This window comes from Dysidea avara, chromosome 1 (assembly GCF_963678975.1).
Source record: "Dysidea avara chromosome 1, odDysAvar1.4, whole genome shotgun sequence".
NCBI classification, from domain to species: domain Eukaryota; kingdom Metazoa; phylum Porifera; class Demospongiae; order Dictyoceratida; family Dysideidae; genus Dysidea; species Dysidea avara.
Window position 1 is genome coordinate 1,126,228 of NC_089272.1, and position 18,951 is coordinate 1,145,178.

An 18,951-nucleotide genomic window follows, 5' to 3' on the forward strand; every position below is an offset into this window, starting at 1 on the left:
GAAGGAAATCACTCAAGCCATTCCGCGATATGAGCGGTTTTTTTTCTTCGTCTTTTCGCACACTTGTAAAAATTGCTATAAAATGCAAACTCGTGCTCCGATCGCCTTGAAATTTGGCACATAGAAAGGGAGTCCAAAGGCGAATCCTAGCATCAAATTTGGTGCAAATCTGATGAATGGTGCAGGAGTTATGACCGATTATTCGCGTTAAACAAGATCGATTTGTTGTCACGCCTACAAACTTGTAGAGAGATCAGCTAGAAACAAATCACCCAGTAGAGACTTCAGCTACAAACAAATCAACCTGCAGAGAGATCAGCTACAAACAAATCACCCTGTAGAGAGTTCAGCTAAAACAAATCAACCTGCAGAGAGATCAGCTACAAACATATCACCTTATAGACAGTTCAGCTACAAACAAATTAACCTGTAGAGAGATCGACTACAAACAAATCAACTTACAGAGAGATCAGCTACACACAAATCAACTTGTAGAGAGATCAGCTAGAAACAAATCACCCTGTAGAGAGATCAGCTACAAACAAATTAACTTGTAGAGAGATCAGTTACACACAAATCAACCTGTAGAGAGATAAGCTAGAAACAAATCACCCTGTAGAGAGTTCAGCTAAAACAAATCAACCTGCAGAGAGATCAGCTACAAACAAATCACCTTATAGACAGTTCAGCTACAAACAGATTACCCTGTAGAGAGATCGACTACAAACAAATCAACTTGCAGAGAGATCAGCTACAAAAAATCATCCTGTAGAGAGATCAGCTAGAAACAAATCACCCTGTAGAGACTTCAGCTACAAATAAATCAACCTGCAGAGAGATCAGCTACAAACAAATCACCCTGTAGAGAGATCAGCTAGAGACTAGACACAATGTAAGGAGTTCAGCTACAAGCAAATTACCCTTTAGAGAGTTCAGCTACAAACAAATCAACCTGCAGAGAGATCAAATCACCTTATAGAGAGTTCAGCTACAAACAAATAGCCCTGTAGAGAGATCAGTTACAAACAAATCAACCTGCAGAGAGATCAGCTACACACAAATCAACTTGTAGAGAGATCAGCTACAAACAAATCACACTGTGGAGATCAGCTAAAAACTAGACACAATGTAAGGAGTTCAGCTACAAGCAAATCACCCTGAAGAGATTACAGCTGCAAACAAATCACCCTGTAGAGAGATCAGCTAGAAACTAGACACTATGTAAAGAGTTCAGCTATAGAAGAGGTCACCTTATAGAGAATTTAGCTACAAAGAAACCATCATGTAGAGATTTCAGCTACAAACAAATCAATCTGTAGAGAGTTCAGCTACAAAGAAACTGCCATGTAGAGAGTTCAGCCTCAAACAAATTACCGTGTAGAGAATTCAACAACAAACAAATCGCCCTGTAGAGGGATCAGCTAGAAGAAGTTACCTTGTAAAGAGTTCAGCTACAAAGAAACCATCATGTAGAGAGTTCAGCTACAAAGAAAGCACCATGTAGAGAGTTTAGCTGCAAACAAATCACCTGTAGAGAGTTCAGCTAGAAACAAGTCACCCTGTAGAGAGATCAGCTAGAAGAGGTCACCTCGGAGAGAGTTCAGCTACAAAGAAATCACCACCTAAAGAGTTCAGCTACAAAGAAATTACCCTGTAGAGAGTTCAGCTAGAAGAAGTCACCTTGTAGAGAGTTCAGCTACAAAGAAATCACCCTGTAGAGAGTTCAGCTAGAAGAAGTCACCTTGTAGAGAGTTCAGCTACAAAGAAACCATCATGTAGAGAGTTCAGCTACAAATAAACCACCATGGATGTAGAGAGTTTAGCTGCAAACAAATAACCTGTAGATAGTTCAGCTAGAAACAAATCACCCTGTAGAGAGATCAGCTAGAAGAGGTCACCTTATAGAGAGTTCAGCTACAAAGAAATCACCCTGTAGAGAGTTCAGCTACAAAGAAATCACCCTGTAGAGAGTTCATCTAGAAGAAGTCACCTTGTAGAGAGTTCAGCTACAAAGAAATCATCATGTGGAGAGTTCAGCTACAAAGAAATCACCCTGTAGAGAGTTCTGCTAGAAGAAGTCACCTTGTAGAGAGTTCAGCTACAAAGAAATCATCATGTGGAGAACACAGAAATCACCCTGTAGAGAGTTCAGCTAGAAGAAGTCACCTTGTAGAGAGTTCAGCTACAAAGAAACCATCATGTAGAGAGTTCAGCTACAAAGAAACCACCATTGATGTAGAGAGTTTAGCTGCAAACAAATCACCTGTAGAGAGTTCAGCTAGAAGAAGTCACTTTGTAGAGAGTTCAGCTACAAAGAAACCATCATGTAGAGAGTTCAGCTACAAAGAAAGCACCATGTAGAGAGTTTAGCTGCAAACAAATCACCTGTAGAGAGTTCAGCTAGTAACAAATCACCCTGTAGAGAGATCAGCTAGAAGAGGTCACCCTGTAGAGGGTTCAGCTGCAAAGAAACCATCATGTGGAGAGTTCAGCTACAAAGAAATCACCCTGTAGAGAGTTCAGCTAGAAGAAGTCACCTTGTAGAGAGTTCAACTACAAAGAAACCATCATGTAGAGAGTTCAGCTACAAAGAAACACGGATGTAGAGAGTTTAGCTGCAAACAAATAACCTGTAGAGAGTTCTAGAAACAAATCACTCTGTAGAGAAATCAGCTAGAAGAATTTATCTTGTAGAGAGTTCAGCTACAAAGAAACCATCCTGTATATAGTTCAGCTATATTTTAAGTCACCCAGTAGAGAGATCAGCTGCTAAAAAAATATCCTGTGGGGAATAATGGGCATGTAATAAATATATGTATATAATTTGTATAATTACTAATAAAATCAAAAATAATTGAAGTATTAAAAATCTTCTATAAGTTCTTTTCTTCTTCCTGTGGTAAATAAAAAAACACATGGGTTAAAAAAGCCCCAAAGCCAGCCATAGGCTGGCTTTGCAGTATACAAATACAAAAAGAAGTGATATCTAATCAAAAACAGCCAAACTGTAAAAAAAGGTGCGGCCCCCAAAAGGCCATGGTGAAAAAAGATGTGAAATTCAAGGTGGCGGCCAAGAAATGGCTGTGATGGTAGGTTAATGGTTACATTTTAATAACGACAATTCAGGTGAATTTGGTGCCAAGACCAAGTGGCACAAAATTCACTTGAATTGTCGTTATTAATTGAGAGTTTAGCTACTTCTTCTACAAACAAATCTCCCTGTAGAAAGATCAGCTAGAAGAAGTTACCTTGTAGAGAGTTCAGCTACAAAGAAACCACCATGTACAGAGATCAGCTGCAAACAAATCACCTGTAGAGAGTTCAGCTAGAAACAAGTCACCCTGTAGAGAGATCAGCTAGAAACAAGTCACCCTGTAGAGAGTTCAGCTAGAAGAAGTCACATTGTAGAGAGTTCAGTTACAATGAAACTCCCATGTAGAGAGTTCAGCTGCAAACAAATCACCCTGTAGAGAACTCAGCTACAAACAAATATGCCCTGTAAAAAGATCAGCTAGAAGAAGTTACCTTGTAGAGAGTTCAGCTGCAACAAAACCATCATGTAGAGAGTTCAACTACAAACAATCACCTTTAGAGAGTTCAGCTAGAAAACAAGTCACCTTGTAGAGAGTTCAGCTAGAAGAAGTCACATTGTAGAGAATTCAGCTACAAAGAAACTACCATGTATAGAGAGTTCAGCTGCAAACAAATCACCCTGTAGAAAGTTCAGCTATGAACAGATCACCCTGCAGAGAGATCAGCTAGAAACAAGTCACCCTGTAGAGAGTTCAGCTAGCAGAAATTACCTTGTAGAGAGTTCAGCTACAAAGAAACCACCATGTAGAGAGTTCAGCTGCAAACAAATCACCCGGTAGAAAGTTCAGCTATGAACAGATCACCCTGTTGAGAGTTCAGTTAGAAACAAGTCATCCTGTAGAGAGATCACCTAGAAGTATCACCTTGTAGAGAGTTCAGCTACAAACAAATCACCTGTAGAGAGTTCAGCTACAAACAAATCGCCCTGTAGAGAGATCAGCTAGAAGAAGTCACCTTGTAGAGAGTTCGGCTATAAAGAAACCACCATGTAGAGAATTCAGCTGCAAACGAACACCCTGTAGAGAACTCAGCTACAAACAAATCGCCCTGTAGAAAGATCAGCTAGAAGAAGTTACCTTGTAGGGATTTCAGCTACAAACAAATCACCCTGTAGAGAGTTCAGCTACAAAGAAATCATTATGTAGAGAGTTCAGCTGCAAAAAAATCATCCTGTAGAGAGTTCAGCTATGAAAAGATCACCCTGTAGAGAGTTCAGCTAGAAGAAGTCACTTATTAGAGAGTTTAGCTACAAAGCAACCACCATGTAGAGAGTTCAGCTGCAAACACATCACCCTGTAGAGAATTCAGCTACAAACAAATCGCCCTGTAGAGAGACCAGCTAGAAACAAGTCACCCTGTAGACAGATCAGCTAGAAGAAGTTACCTTGTAGAGAGTTCATCAGCTGCAAACAAATTACCCTGTAGAGAATTCAACTACAAACAGATAACCCTGCAGAGAGTTCAGCTAGAGTCAAATCACCCTGTAGAGAAAATCCTGTAAAGAGTTCATCAATATACAAGCAGATCATCCTGTAGAGAGTTCAGCTACATTTCAAGTCACCCAGTAGAGAAATCAGCTGCAAATTATCCTGTGGGGATTAATTGACATGTAATAAATATATGCTCTCTTTTTATATTATGAAATCTTGATATATGCATTATATATATAATTTGTACATTTACTGATAAAATCAGAATGAGTTAAAGTATTTATAAAATCTGCTTCATCTTTTTCTTTTTCCTGTGGTAAAGAAAAATATATAGGTTAAAAAGCCCCAAAGCTGGCCATAGGCCAGCTTTGGGGTATACAAATACAAAAAGAAGTGAAATCTAATCAAAAACAGCCAAGCTGTAAAAAAAGGGAGTGCGGCCCTTGAAAAGGCTATGGTGAAAAAAGATGTGAAATCCAAGGTGGCGGCCAAGAAATGGCTGTGATGGTAGGTTAATGGTAAAAATTTTAATAATGACAATTCAGGTGAATTTTGTGCCACTTGGTCTTGGCATCAAATTCACCTGAATTGTCGTTATTAAAATTTTTACCATTAACCTACCATCACAGCCATTTCTTGGCTGCCACCTTGGATTTCACATCTTTTTTCACCATGGCCTTTTTGGGGGCCACACCTTTTTTTACAGCTTGGCTGTTTTTGATTAGATATATATATCAAGACACACGATAGTGTGTCATACAGTCCAAGAATAAGGTGCGCCACACCGTGTGTATATTGACAGGAAGAAAATGTTATTTCACATCTTTGTATCTCGGTGATACCTTATCCTATTGCAACCAAATTTTCTGCAGAGTTACCCACCAGCTAGATGAGTCCACATTCCAAATTTGAAGGAAATCGCTCAAGCCATTTCCAATACACGAGCAGCCAAATGTCCGGTTTTTTTTCTTCGATTTTTCCTTCTTATTCTTCATGTTTTCGCACACTTGCAAAAATTACTATAAACACAAACTCGTACTCCTATCGCCTTGAAATTTGGAACACAGAAAGGGAGTCAAAAGGCGAATCCTAGTATCAGATTTGGTGTAAATCGGATGTACGGTTTAGGATTTATGACCAATTATTCACGTAAACAAGATTGATTTGTTGTCATGCCTACAGGGTAAACCACTTCATGGAATGAGTTTAAAATCGTTTTGTGGATATATCAACCATTGTAGGAGTGCCTTTTGGTGGTTTGAAAGCAATTGAAATAAAGATCATGGAGATATGATGCGAAACTGAAGGTGTGTAACAATTGAGCGATCGAGATTCGTGAATAACTATACCAATAATTTTCACGCCTACCAGGCAAACCGCTTAGAGCAGTGAGCTGAAAATTGGTGTGTAGCTGGAATTGTCGTCGTAGAAAGTTCGTGCAGTAGTACAGAACAATCAGTGTACAAACCACTGACTTATGATTCCAAAGCCAACTCCGTGTAGCAAATGCGGGATCAACATACTCTAATAGAACAGTCACCCTAATAGAGCATTCAGCTAGTTCATGACTTACTCCATTATAGATTTCTGTTACATTGCAAGTTATGCTCTAAGGAGTTCAGCAGCAACCAGTTAATATTGTAGATAGTTCAGCTACAAGCAAATCACCCTGTAGAGAGTTCAGCTACAAATATATTGTTGTATAATTATAGCAAGTCACACTGAAGAGAGTTCAGCTATCAACAAGTCATGCACCCTGTAGAGAGTTCAGCTACAAACATCCACACTGTAGAAATTCTGCTATAAACAAGTCTTCATGCAGAGAGTTTAACAACCAAAATCTACCATGTAAAGAGTTCAGCTTTACTAACAAGTTACTCTGTTAAGAAATCAGCTAGAAACAAGAGAGAGCTCAGCTAGAAACAAAATCACCCTGTAGAGAGTTCAGCCACAAACAAATCACCCTGCAGAGAGTTTGGCTACAAAAAATCACCCTGTAGAGTATTCAGCTACAAAAAAATCACCTTGTAGAGTGTACAACTAGACACAAGTCACCCAGTAGAGAGATCAGCTAGAAAAAGTTACATTGTAGAGAGATCAGCTAGAAGAAATCACCTTGCAGAGAGTTCAGCTACAAAGGAACCATCCTGTAGAGAGTTCAGCTGCAAACAAATCACCCTGTAGAGAGTTCAGCTACAACCAAATCACTCTGCAAAGAGTTTGGCTACAAAGAAACCATCATGTAGAGAGTTCAGCTGCAAGCAAATCACCGTGTAGAGAATTTAGCTACAAACCAGTCACCCTGTTGAGAGATCAGCTAAAAGAAGTTACCTTGTAGAGAGTTCAGCTACAAGGAAACCATCATGTAGAGAGGTCAGCTGCAAACAAATCACTCTGTAGAGAGTTCAGCTACAAAAGATCACCGTGTAGAGAGTTCAACTAGAAGAAGTCACCTTGTTGAGAGTTCAGCTACAAAGAAACCACCATGTAGAGAGTTCAGCTGCAAACAAATCACCCTGTGTGACCAGATTTGCAAAAAGGTATAGCTTTTCCATACATTTTACATACCAGCAAACATAATGTCATAGCTGTTGACTTCTTACACTGATTAAGTTGCAGTGTACATCAAAATGCAGCCAGATACTGTAGCTACACTCATGGAAATTTCAGATGACTATATACAATGGTTAAAAAGTTATGAAGTCGTAAAATTCAAAAAGTGGGTCAAATTTTACGTGTGAAAAAGGTACCTTTTCGCAAATCAGGTCACCTGTAGAGAATTCAGCTACAAACAAATCACCCTGTAGAGAGATCAGCTATAAGTAAGTCACCCTGTAGAGATATCAGCTAGATACAAGTTACCCTATAGGGATTAGCTGCAAACAAATCACCCTGTAGAAATATGTGTTGGAAACACATCACCATGTAGAGAGTTCGTCTAGAAACTGAAAAGATTTCAGCTACAAACGATGGGAGTTTCAGCTACAGTTCAGTTATGTATAAGAAGTCACCTTATTACGTACAGTATGTGATTATCTTTAACGTTAAATATACAAATAGTTTTAATCAGACATAAAGCTGTACACAAAAACAAGTTAGAGGGAAGCACCAAAGCCAGTTAATGGCTAGCTTTGTAGCTTGTAATACAAAAAGAAGTGATATCTAAACCAAAACAGCCAAGCTGTGAAAAAGAGTGTGGCCCCCCAAAAAGGCCAGATGAAAAAAAATGTGAATCCAAGGTGGCAGCCAAGAAATGGCTGTGATGGTAAGTTAATGGCAAAAATTTTAATTATGACAATTCAGGTGTATTTGTGTTGCCTCCTCCTACCATCACAGCCATTTCTTGGCTGCCACCTTGGATTTTACTTCTTTTTTTTTCATCCTGGCCTTTTTGAGGGCCAATCTCTTTTTTTACAGCTTGGCTGTTTTGGTTTATGTATATATATATATGTAACATAGGGTGTATTACTGATTGAATGGTGCAATGATCTATTAGTTGTAATCATAAACATACAGACAGCAATGGCATACACGGTATTCATAGAAGTAGTGTACAACAATAAAAGCACTTGTAGTGTTGTATTTACTGTAAGTCTGCTGGAGGTGGTGTAGTTGTGTTCCCCTTCAAACTAGTCATAAAAGTGGATCTGATGTGAGGTCTTCAAACAATGTGCCATAGACAGAAACAACAAATGCAAGGTTTTGTGAGACATATGTTATGATTTGCTGGCACAGAAGTATTGGAGAGTTAGTGATGATGCTGGCTATGGTGCAAAAGCATATTGGACACAGAAGCGTTGGATGGCTGATATGTCTGAGTGGTACCAGCGTCCAGTTGAGGTGGCAACTCCATGATAACTACATTTTAGGAAACATTTATGAATGATTGTGGGCACCAAATAGGGATGTGGTCAGGAATTTGCTTTGCCAGAAGGACAAAATGGTAGAACTTCTGTCATCTGAAAGTGAGATAGAGTGTCAGCTATATTATTGTGAGTACCAGGTATGTGCATTACACACGCATTGATGTTATATTGGGCTGTTCTGAAGTATAATAGGCACACCAGAGCCATAATGTAGAGATCATGAGTAGTACCTTTTCCCCCAGATATCCACATATCCACCACTGCCCTATTGTCAAAAGGAAAATTTGGTCCAGTGAATGTTCAAGGCGTGAACTACCATGAGTATTGCAAATAATTCTTTTAAGATTATATTCATAACTTGCTGAGCTGGGGACCTAATATGTTGCATCCACCTGCTAAACCAGTAAGCACCCATCCCTGGATGCCGGAAGCATCGGCATAGAGTTGCATTGATTTGCTGGGTAGCCAATTAGTTTGTCTTTTTCCTGATCATTGTGGCAAGAAGTCTAGCCACCATTGGAAATCTTCAACAGTCAAAAGCAAATGGTAGTGAAGTTTCCGTACTGTTATGTTCAATTCTATGAGTCTGTGTGTAGCCAGCCAGTAGAACTTTGTAACAAAATGAAGATTAATCAATTAAGGAAAGCAAAGCTTGCTTAGTGCAACTACGGCGGTATCTGAGATTTCTTATTCAGAGAGCAAGGCCTACTTTCGATTTTGTGTTGTACTTGCTTCCATAGTGGTAGTGTTTAGCAGAATTCCAAGGATGTTAATGATGTATATGGGCCCTCTACCTTGAATGATGTCACCAGTGCATTGATTTTACTGCAAAGGGATAGAATTTCTGTTAGATTATTCATACAATAATTGGTGTTGGCAGGCCCAGCAGTGAAGAAATAATTTAAGTATTGTATATAGCAAGTGAGTCACTCCATAATTGTGTTATAATACCCAGTAGATTACATCAGACAGCTAAGTAAATAGGAAAAGGGCAGAAAGCAAGCCAAGTGGAAGGCATGTATCTACATAAACATGTTGGTGCTACTGAATACTGAGGGCATACTGGAATCAACCTGAATGCATCATTTACTGAGAAATGCATTGTGACCAAGTATTTTAGTAGTGCTGTATGCATCATATAGCACAGTAGGTTAAGGAATAACAATCAAGGCCTATATATATAATCATTTTATGTTGTGAGGTGCAGGTGCAGAGAGATGGTAAATAACTCGCTATCCTACGTTGTTTTTGGGTACAAGGTCCAGGCTTGATGAGTGAAAGTTGGACAAGGGAGGTGATGAAATGGTCGAAGAATTCTACCTGTTTTACATTCTTTTTGAAGTGCTTCATCAATAATATTTGGCTGTTGCTATACACAAGCCAGGTTGTTTGTTAAGTCAGCAATTGTGGTCTAAGAACGAAGGTAACCTATATTACAGCCATACTGCAAGTTGTGAATGAGCTACTTAACAAAAGTTTCGTTTGAATGATTGCTTAATTCCTATTCGAGTATGAATGGTCATAACGGAGTCCATGGGAGAGGTTTAGTGCATGCCACCTTTGTTGGGACATGCCCTACAGAGGTAATTGTCACACTTACTGGCAGTATGTTCAAGTGTGCACCTGAAGTCCTTGCAGACTGGGGTTCCAGGGTGTGTGTTGGTAGTTACTCCTCTGGTAACTGGTCGCTGATTAGGAGGTTGTATAGGTAAGGGGCAAAAAGGACAGATCTCAGGGTAGTGATTAGTCTGACCACAATGGGTGCATGGGAATTGTCCTGGTTGAATGGCAGTTCCGAATAAAGTAAACCATTTAAATGAAAGGTCTCTGGATAGTATTAGCTCCTACCCAGGCATACGCGTGTTCTATCAGCATCTGAACCAACCTTTTATGTTAACTTCAATTTATTGTTGAGCAATAAAATGACATATAACACTTTAAAGTGTATCATGATGCTTAAAATACTAGCAAATTAATTTTGTTTATATACTGATGTCATTCCTGAAATCTTTCTTCTTATGATAAAAGTAATTAAGTATATTTACATATGTGAATGCTTAATGTCTTGCTTCCTCTTAACCACAGGTGATAACGTTTTAAGGGATTCTAAAGGAAATATAAAGATTGCAGACTTTGGTACATCTAAACATTTACAGGTGAGGACAGCATTCTGAGAGTTTATGTGTTAGTACACATTTTTGTGTTACAGACCATCCACTTCAGTGAGGCTAAAGCTAACACATTTACTGGTACTTGGCACTGGATGGCTCCCGAGGTGTTTAAATGTCAACCAATAAATACAAAATCTGATATTTGGTAAGTAACTGATTTTGCACCAAGTGTACAAATACAACCAAGCCATTGAGAAATGCTAATGTCAGTTACTTAACAATAATTATTAATCGGAAAGTTTAATCAAGGTGAACTCCAACAGTTTGTGTTGCACAGAAATAGTGAGTATATACATGGTTTCCTGAATTGGAAATTTGCATGTATGCATATATGAGCATCTAAAATACTGATATTATAATGTATCTAATCCAAAACAGCCAAGCTGTAAAAAGATAGTACAGCCCTCAAAAAGGCTATGGTGAGAAAAGATGTGAAATCTAAGGTGGCGTCCAAGAAATGGCTGTGATGGTAGGTTAATGGTAAAAATTTTAATAACAACAATTCAGGTGAATTTGGTGCTGCTTGGTATTGGCACAAAATTCACCTGAATTGTCATTATTAAAAATTTTACAATTAACCTACCATCACAGCCATTTCTTGGATGCCACCTTAGATTTCACATCTTTTTTCACCATAGCCTTTTTGACGGCTGCACTCTTTTTTTTATAGTTTGGCTGTTTTGGATCATATTTCATTTCTTTTTGTATTTGTATGCCCCAAAGTCAGCTTTTGGCTGGCTTTGGGGCTTTATTCCACAGGAAAAAGAAAAAGATAAAGATTTTAAATACTTTAAGATTACGGGATACTGTAAAGCGCACATGTACACTATCAATCATTTTTCATGATTAGGGGTTTGATTTTTCTTAATGCATTGTTATCAAATATTTGTGCATTCTTAACTTCTCATTAATCGACATGGAATTCAAATGTTGTTATTGAAACATGAGTTGTCCCCAACCAGTTTGTGAAAACTATGAACTAAAATTCAGACCAATGGAGAACCATGAGAACTTACTAACAATGCTAAGGTTTGAAGAACATCACTTGTGAAGGACTGACAAGAGGATTTATGAATAACATGTATAGTTGCTGAAATATGACTACAATATGGCCTAAAGCAAGACACTGTGGTCACAAAATTAATTTTTAAATTGATATCTCAAGCACTCAGGGGCGGAGAAATAGGGGGGGGGGGGGGGGGGGGGACAGGGGGGGCAACTGCCCCCCCCCCCCACTTTTACAAGTGGAGGAGCAGTGCCCCATCACTTTTCCAATGCCCATTTGCCAAAATAAAGTAACCATTTTAGTCATTAGCCAACTTACTTTGCCTTTATTTACTGGGATTTGTGCTAAAGGTTATGCAAACATAAAACACTGTATGAATCAGTGCTGGGAGTGCACGAGATCGATATACTCTAATAGGGCAGTCACCTAACTATTCTAATAGAACATTCAACGGAATCATTATAAGTTTGCCCTGCTATATGCAATTAATTTAATATGTCTTCACTAACACTTATATGTATATAATCAACTTAACAGCATGAGTCTATCTGAAATTCCTTCATTTACTGATGCATCTAATTGTATAGTGTCTCAATGATAGTCATTGCATAGGAGTATCCTATTCAAGTACACATGTTCCACTGAAAATGCTCTCAGATTCAATCTCAAAGCATCAAAATCTCAAAATTTTCCTGTGGGGGCATGCCCCCAGACCCCCTTAGTATTGGCGTACTTTGCATGCTAGAGTGCAAAGCACACTAAGGTACAGTTAATGATTTTAAAACACTTTGCAACTTACAGCCAACCCATGTGACTTCCCCCCCACTTTTGAGTACTGTTCTCTGCCCCTGCAAGCACTAGAAACATTATTTCTAACAAATGGCTCCGTCAGGACCTAGACAAGAAGCCAAACTAGTAGTCTATTTATACAGAACGTTAACAACTAGTTTGACAGTCCTGATTTTTGGTTCAGGAAAATATCACCATTAGTCAGCAAAACTACTCATGCGCTTACGGGTGTGCCAGTTGCTAAGTGTGTTGTTTCTATGTTACCTTGTACTGTTACATGAGTTTTCTTGTACCTGTCCAGTCAGGATGATATGATTCTTTCAACAATTTAAGCCTGTTACCAACTGATACACAACACAACAACACCAAGCCCCCTTAATTACATAATAAAATTTTTGTTTTATAGTCACTCAGTATCCCATAACCTTAACTAATTCTGATTGTATCAGTAAATGTACAAATTATATATCACGGCTCACAGTAGTGAGCCGCTCAGCCAGTAATGCAGAAATGCGTGCCGCAGACAATAAATGACGCGACCACTACACGTGAGGATTTTACAGAAATGAACGTTGTCAAACTTGGCATTCCTGTAACTCACCCATCACTTATGCTATCCCTCTGAAACTCTAGAGTTGAACTCATTGTGTCACTATTAACTACCACACAAGCAGTGAAGCAAATCCATGCTGATTGTTTCATGATCGAGATTGCTGACATCGAAGAGGATGTTTGGTATTTTATTTCTATGTATTTTTTATCGCATGTGGTTAGACGCAACCACAGGTATGTGCCTTGTGTTCCTTTGTGTATTCTGAACATTGATTTCCCTGCTATCGCTTCAGTACTCTCTCAATTGCCTCAAGATTCACATCATCGATTTCACCATACATCATTGACCTACAGTCGTAATTTCAATACCAAACGAAGTTTCAGTTGTCCTCAGCCGACCTAGAGGCCAAATACAAAACCCATATTGTTGTTTTCCACAGTACTTGCTTGGCATGTAGGGCAATGTGTCTTTAAACTGTTCTAAAAGTTTCGTTGAGATTGAAACATATGTTTTCGAGAATGGCTAGTTTGAAATTATTCACCCCCACGTAATTTGCTCTCTATAAAAATTTAACTCAGAATTTAAAGAATGACGCAGAGCATAACTGCAGTCACTGGGTATTGATGAACTGGTGCTCTATGTAGTTAATCAGTGCATGTAGCCACAAGCTGCCATAGATTATAGTCTATAATCTATTCTATGGTACTGCATACCATCGTTTGATTTGAAATTAGTCGCCCCCACATAATTTGTCCTCTAAGGGCACAGCTTAAAGAATGATACAGAGCACAACTGAGGTTACCAGTTGTTGACACAAGCTGTGAGTAATTAGCACATGTAGCTAGCCTAAAAGGAAGTGAGCAAAACCACCTGATATTTTACAATTGTCACCATGCATTTTATAGCACCCCCACACAAAATTACACATCTAATTACAACATACAGAGGACACATGAATACCAAACAGTTTTCACAACAATAATGTAAGAATTGTACAATAATGACTGTAATATAACTGCTATGAAAATCTTCTCCAGTGGCCCGCCATGGTAGCAAGTCTCACACGACGGCATGTATATTCATCCAAACGCAATGGGAGTAATGAGTAAGTACAATGACAAGTTAGTATGACTCCATTTGTAGAATCCAGATGAGTGGGTGTGGCTCCAGTATGTCTAAACAGTTAACAAACATTCCTGTTATAAATATGTGCTAGAGTTGCAATATAATAGTATAGTATTTAAATGCAACAATACATAGTCTTCATTGCATCACTATCAAACAACACTAAGTGGAGATATTATTGCATCTCTAATATGTACACTCCATCAGTACAACCTGTCTTAATGGCCACCAGTATAGAAAGACAACCTCTCTTGAAAAGTCAATTCCAAATTGAGAATTTATACACTGCTACCTGCTTATTCAGTGAAGGTGGCCATTAACAAGCTCCACCGTAATTTATACATGTGATCTGATTCTGTATATTCTGTCAGTGGATGAGATCCACTTGGCCAGGGCAAAATGTGACCCAAATGTCCTGGATAATCTATTCAACCAACTTATGACCCAGTGGCACAATTGAACTGAGTGTTTATAGAGAACACAATTATATTTATTTCTGAGATGTGTGGATGTGTGGACACAATACAATGCATTACAACATGTACATACAAGACATGCTACGTACTGCTTTAGCATTTCAAGTTACCACATTATGCACGGACCGGTCAACAATGCTTCATAGTGCCCATCAGTAAACCTGAAGAAGAAAAGTTATGAAAAATAAAAGTTCTCATAAGTACAATGAACCTCATTAATGTTGGTCACTTGACTGACCTTTCTTATGTGCCCTTGCTCCTAAGATGCCAGTCCAGTAGAAGTTCTTCGCCTCCCACAAACTGATGTTTGTGGTGGTGGTTTGGTAAATGTACTTTGCCCTGATTGCCATGTTTGGTTCTTTAAAATTATTTCTTTCTAGTTTTTTGAGGTCAAATATCTAAGGCCCTAAACTTCTGAAACAATTCTCGATACTTGGGCCAGGAAGGGATTTGGCATCCAGATGCATTCTGTGTGCCAAGTACCTTCCCTTAAGCCACATCTATGTTGGCAATATACTTATAAGTATATGGCAACCGTCCTAATTGGGCGCAGTACTATCACATTCCTCCTATCAGGAATGGAGATGCTGCAAGTGCAGCTAGAGCTGTGGGTAAGCTCTGCGTCAGAGCGGCACGACCAGCATTGCCACCATGTGACAGCATGCTGATGCACCCTCTGACATGTGTGGAGCTGACCCATGCTCATGAAGGAGCATGGAGCCAACACTCCAGCTGAGAGACAGCACAAATGCTAGGCTGGAGCTCTCTGTGCACAAGGTGGTTGATGGTGCTCCCTGAGAGCGGCCCCATCAACACCACCTTGGAGGAGCTGACATTGACCCATTGGGGAGTCGCACATCGACGCTCCTGTTGGAGTGGAGCTAACCCATGCTCGCAAAGGAGCAAGAGGCCAACACTCCGGCTGAGAGACAGCACAAATGTTAGGCTGGAGCTCTCTGTAGACAAGGTGATTGATGGTGCTCCTTGAGAGCGGCCCCATCAACACCACCTTTGAAGGAGCTGACATTGACCCATTGGGGAGTCGCACATTGATGCTCCTGTTTGAGTGGCCTAATCTGTAGCTAATGAATACAACACAAGTTAGCCATACATATATGCACATATGCATCTGCAGTAAGGTGGCAATACACGGCATAAAATTACCTATTGAGCAACGGTATATGGAAACATAAATTTGTAACAGTGTACCCGATGACAGATTGTAGGTGTGAGGTCCTGATATCAGAAGCACATTGTAATTGCTTTATTTGCTATTATTGATTGATTGATTTATAGCAGTTCTGGTACTACCGAGCCAGAGGTATGGCAGCAGGTATGAAGAGGGGGAGGGGGAGGTGGGTGATGTTTTTATTGTCAAGCGTTAGCGTCAGCTTCTACTTCTCGATCATGTGTTAGTGCGCATGCGCAAAGTCACTATTCCTATTAGTGCACAGCTATTCTAATTAGTGCCCGTCAATCCCATTTGCTATCACACTCTATGGTGGATTGTTTGGTGCTGCTGTCATTCTCAACATTAACTAGGTTTAAAGGTATTTTAAACATTATTTAATAAGGCCAGCTCTGGGACCCAAAAATTTGGCCTGAATAACAAGGTGGCCTTATTAATGAGGTCATAAAGTACTGCTTAGCTATTTTTGGGACCTACTAGAGGTGGCCAATATAATGGGGTGGTCTTATTAAAAAGGTGGCCACTAAGTGAGGTTTCACTGTACATACAGTTAACAATGGTGAACAGTATTAATGGTTAACAATATACACTGAAACCTTACTCAGGTCGCTTCTTGTGGCAGATTGCTCTGTACACAAAATGATACATTCAGGGATTGTATTTAGATGGATGATAAAGTAACGTATTGTGACTTAAAATACTCATGACGTGTCACTGCTAGGCAGTATCTGATGTGGCAACCATATACATGGCACTGCCGAAGCACAACATCGCACTTGCTTGCACACACAATTATGCTCAAGATTTTAAAAATTGATAATTAAGGGGTGTGGCAACTGTTTCACATGTAAGACTGTGTGGCAGCTGTTTCCCTTCTGTACAAGTGGCCACCAAGACAGGTCCACTGTGGATGAAAGCCAGGCATTAGTTATTTGGTATTTCATGTGTTGAAAGCATTCCAGGACTTCTGGTAGTCTCAAATCTCACCACAGTTTAACTCAGGCAATGTTGTGGTCACTACTAAACCACTGGAATGTTGTGTTATATTCATCGTATGCTTAACTACTATATAGTAGAACTGAAACGGATACTCTGAAAAATATATATCATACAAGTTTACTTGTTAAAAGAACAGGCACTATGGGAGTACATGATGCAATCACATGCAAACAGGCCCAACCCATCTGGAATGTGCTAACAAAACATTGCATCACCTCTTTGCATGCTATGGGATAGCAGTTTCACACTATCATAAGCCACAACTTGTAGCACCTGTCAGTCTACTCCTTGTAAATGCACCTAGTATTCAGTCTGCTTCATGATCAGTAGCTAGTTGCAGTGATTGGAGTGTTTCAGGGTGTTTGTATCACCATGTCTTGTATATCAGCAAGTCCTGTGTATCAGCTAGCACTTGTATCAGTAAGCTTTGTGTATCAGCAAATCTCATGTATCAGCTAGCACTTTGTAACATCTAGCACTTGTATCAGTAAGCTTTGTGTAGCAGCAAGTCCTATGTATCAGCTAGTAATTATATCAGCAAGCTTTGTGTATCAGCAAGTCCTATATATGTATCAGCTAGTACTTTGCCATCAGCAAGCCTTGTGTATTATCAGCTAGTACTTTGTCAATGCTTGTGTATGAGCTAGTTCTGTGTATCATGTTGAGACTCACAACAGTATTTCGATGCAATTCTACTTATAGCAAGTTCTCTGCATCACTACTACACTTGCTACACTTTATCTCATGCATACTAGTGATTCCAACCCTGGCCAGTTATAATGCTGAAAACTGCCTGCATACCATCTACAGTGGAACCCATCAAGACAGCTCAGTACTTGACCCAGTATCTCACTTAACTGTAAACTGATTGTCACTACTCTCGTCAATACTGTGAAAAGATTTGCTTCCTCTATGTTGCAACACTGTATAGCAGAGCCAAGTTTCATCTGACTCACCTACTATCACACATGTGTCAGCTCCCTATACATTGCCTGCTCCAGCTCGTATGCAGAGTTGCATTATAGTATTGCAAACCATTTCATCATCCGCCAACTCAGCCAACTCAACGATTGTGTCGCTATCATCAACTCTGGATTCAGGCCAGCTATCACTGCTTGTAGCCTAATTCTTGTATACCACCATACCAATCAGCAGACTGCTTGCTCAACTATCCCTGGTCTAGTCACTGTCAACATACTATAACATGTGACAACAACCATCATCACTTCTCTGCAGTCATGGATTGTGTTACCCACCCTCCTTCAGTTGACCATTGCTACTCCCCTACAGTCTATTGCCAGCAGCCACACCTTTCAGCCGGTTAGTTGGAAAAGGCGGATACGGTCGGACGCGGATGCAGACACGGACATGGACATTTTCAAAAAGCACTTTTACATTTATATAACAGTTGATTTTCATACCTAACACTGTTTTTACAGCAGTCTTCATTTCCAAACTCAAGCATCGATCTTGTTGTAGCGTTTATCCATTTACAAGTGCATGTGCGAAGGACTAGACCAGTACTCCACAGCATGCCAAAGACCATAATTATAGTGTTGTACACATGCTCTAAAGTTAAAAAGTGCCAAAGTTGTATGACTTGTTTAACTCTCATCACTATCTACCCCATTTTCATAAAGATAAGCTGTGGTACAGTGGTGAAAAGTGCTTGGATAATGGTACCAGAAAAGGTTTGTCTCGTTTAACACTGACGGTTTTCTCGTTCGTGTACATTCACAGATACTGACCCACTTTGTTGGTAGAATTTGGAAAACAGACTTAGAAGCGATGGCCTCGTTGGGCAACAACCCCTCTAAACAAAAGAGACTGGATAACTCTCCAGAAGATTTAAGTAAGAGCGTAGATGTTTGTCGCCACTGCGATAAGAAATGTACTAAGAGAAGTGAAGCTATACAATGCGATTTGTGTTACTCGTGGCTGCACGCATCTTGTGAAGGCTTGAATAAGTACAAACTGCTCACCCAGTTAACATCCACTGTTGACAATGTCATGTATTATTGCAAGTTTAATAAATGTGAAACCCGTCAAGGCAGCTTATGTTTAACTCCAATTACAAAGCCCTTTTCCCATCCGAAAACTCTGAAGCTAACAAAACTGAACCACTTGTATTAGAACACAGAGCCATTAGAAAAGAAATATCAGATCTGTTTATAAAAATGAACGCCCTGTGTTCTATGAATGAAAACCTGCAACAAGAAATCAAGTCTACAGCATCATCTATTGTAGAGTTTCC

General features: G+C 39.5%; 1 protein-coding gene across 4 annotated transcripts in view; it reads left to right on the top strand.

The window, feature by feature from the left end:
- LOC136252219 (uncharacterized) overlaps positions 1–18,951 on the top strand; it is a 181,781-nt gene that overhangs the window by 69,553 nt on the left and 93,277 nt on the right. For 3 of the 4 annotated variants that reach the window (XM_066044617.1, XM_066044624.1, XM_066044631.1), the window contains 2 exons: positions 10,475–10,545; positions 10,599–10,705. In XM_066044617.1, coding sequence (XP_065900689.1) covers positions 10,475–10,545; positions 10,599–10,705 — 178 coding nt within the window. Of the gene's footprint in view, positions 1–8,450; positions 8,516–10,474; positions 10,546–10,598; positions 10,706–18,951 lie in introns of those variants that run through there. The other variant, XM_066044639.1, reaches the window with a different exon arrangement.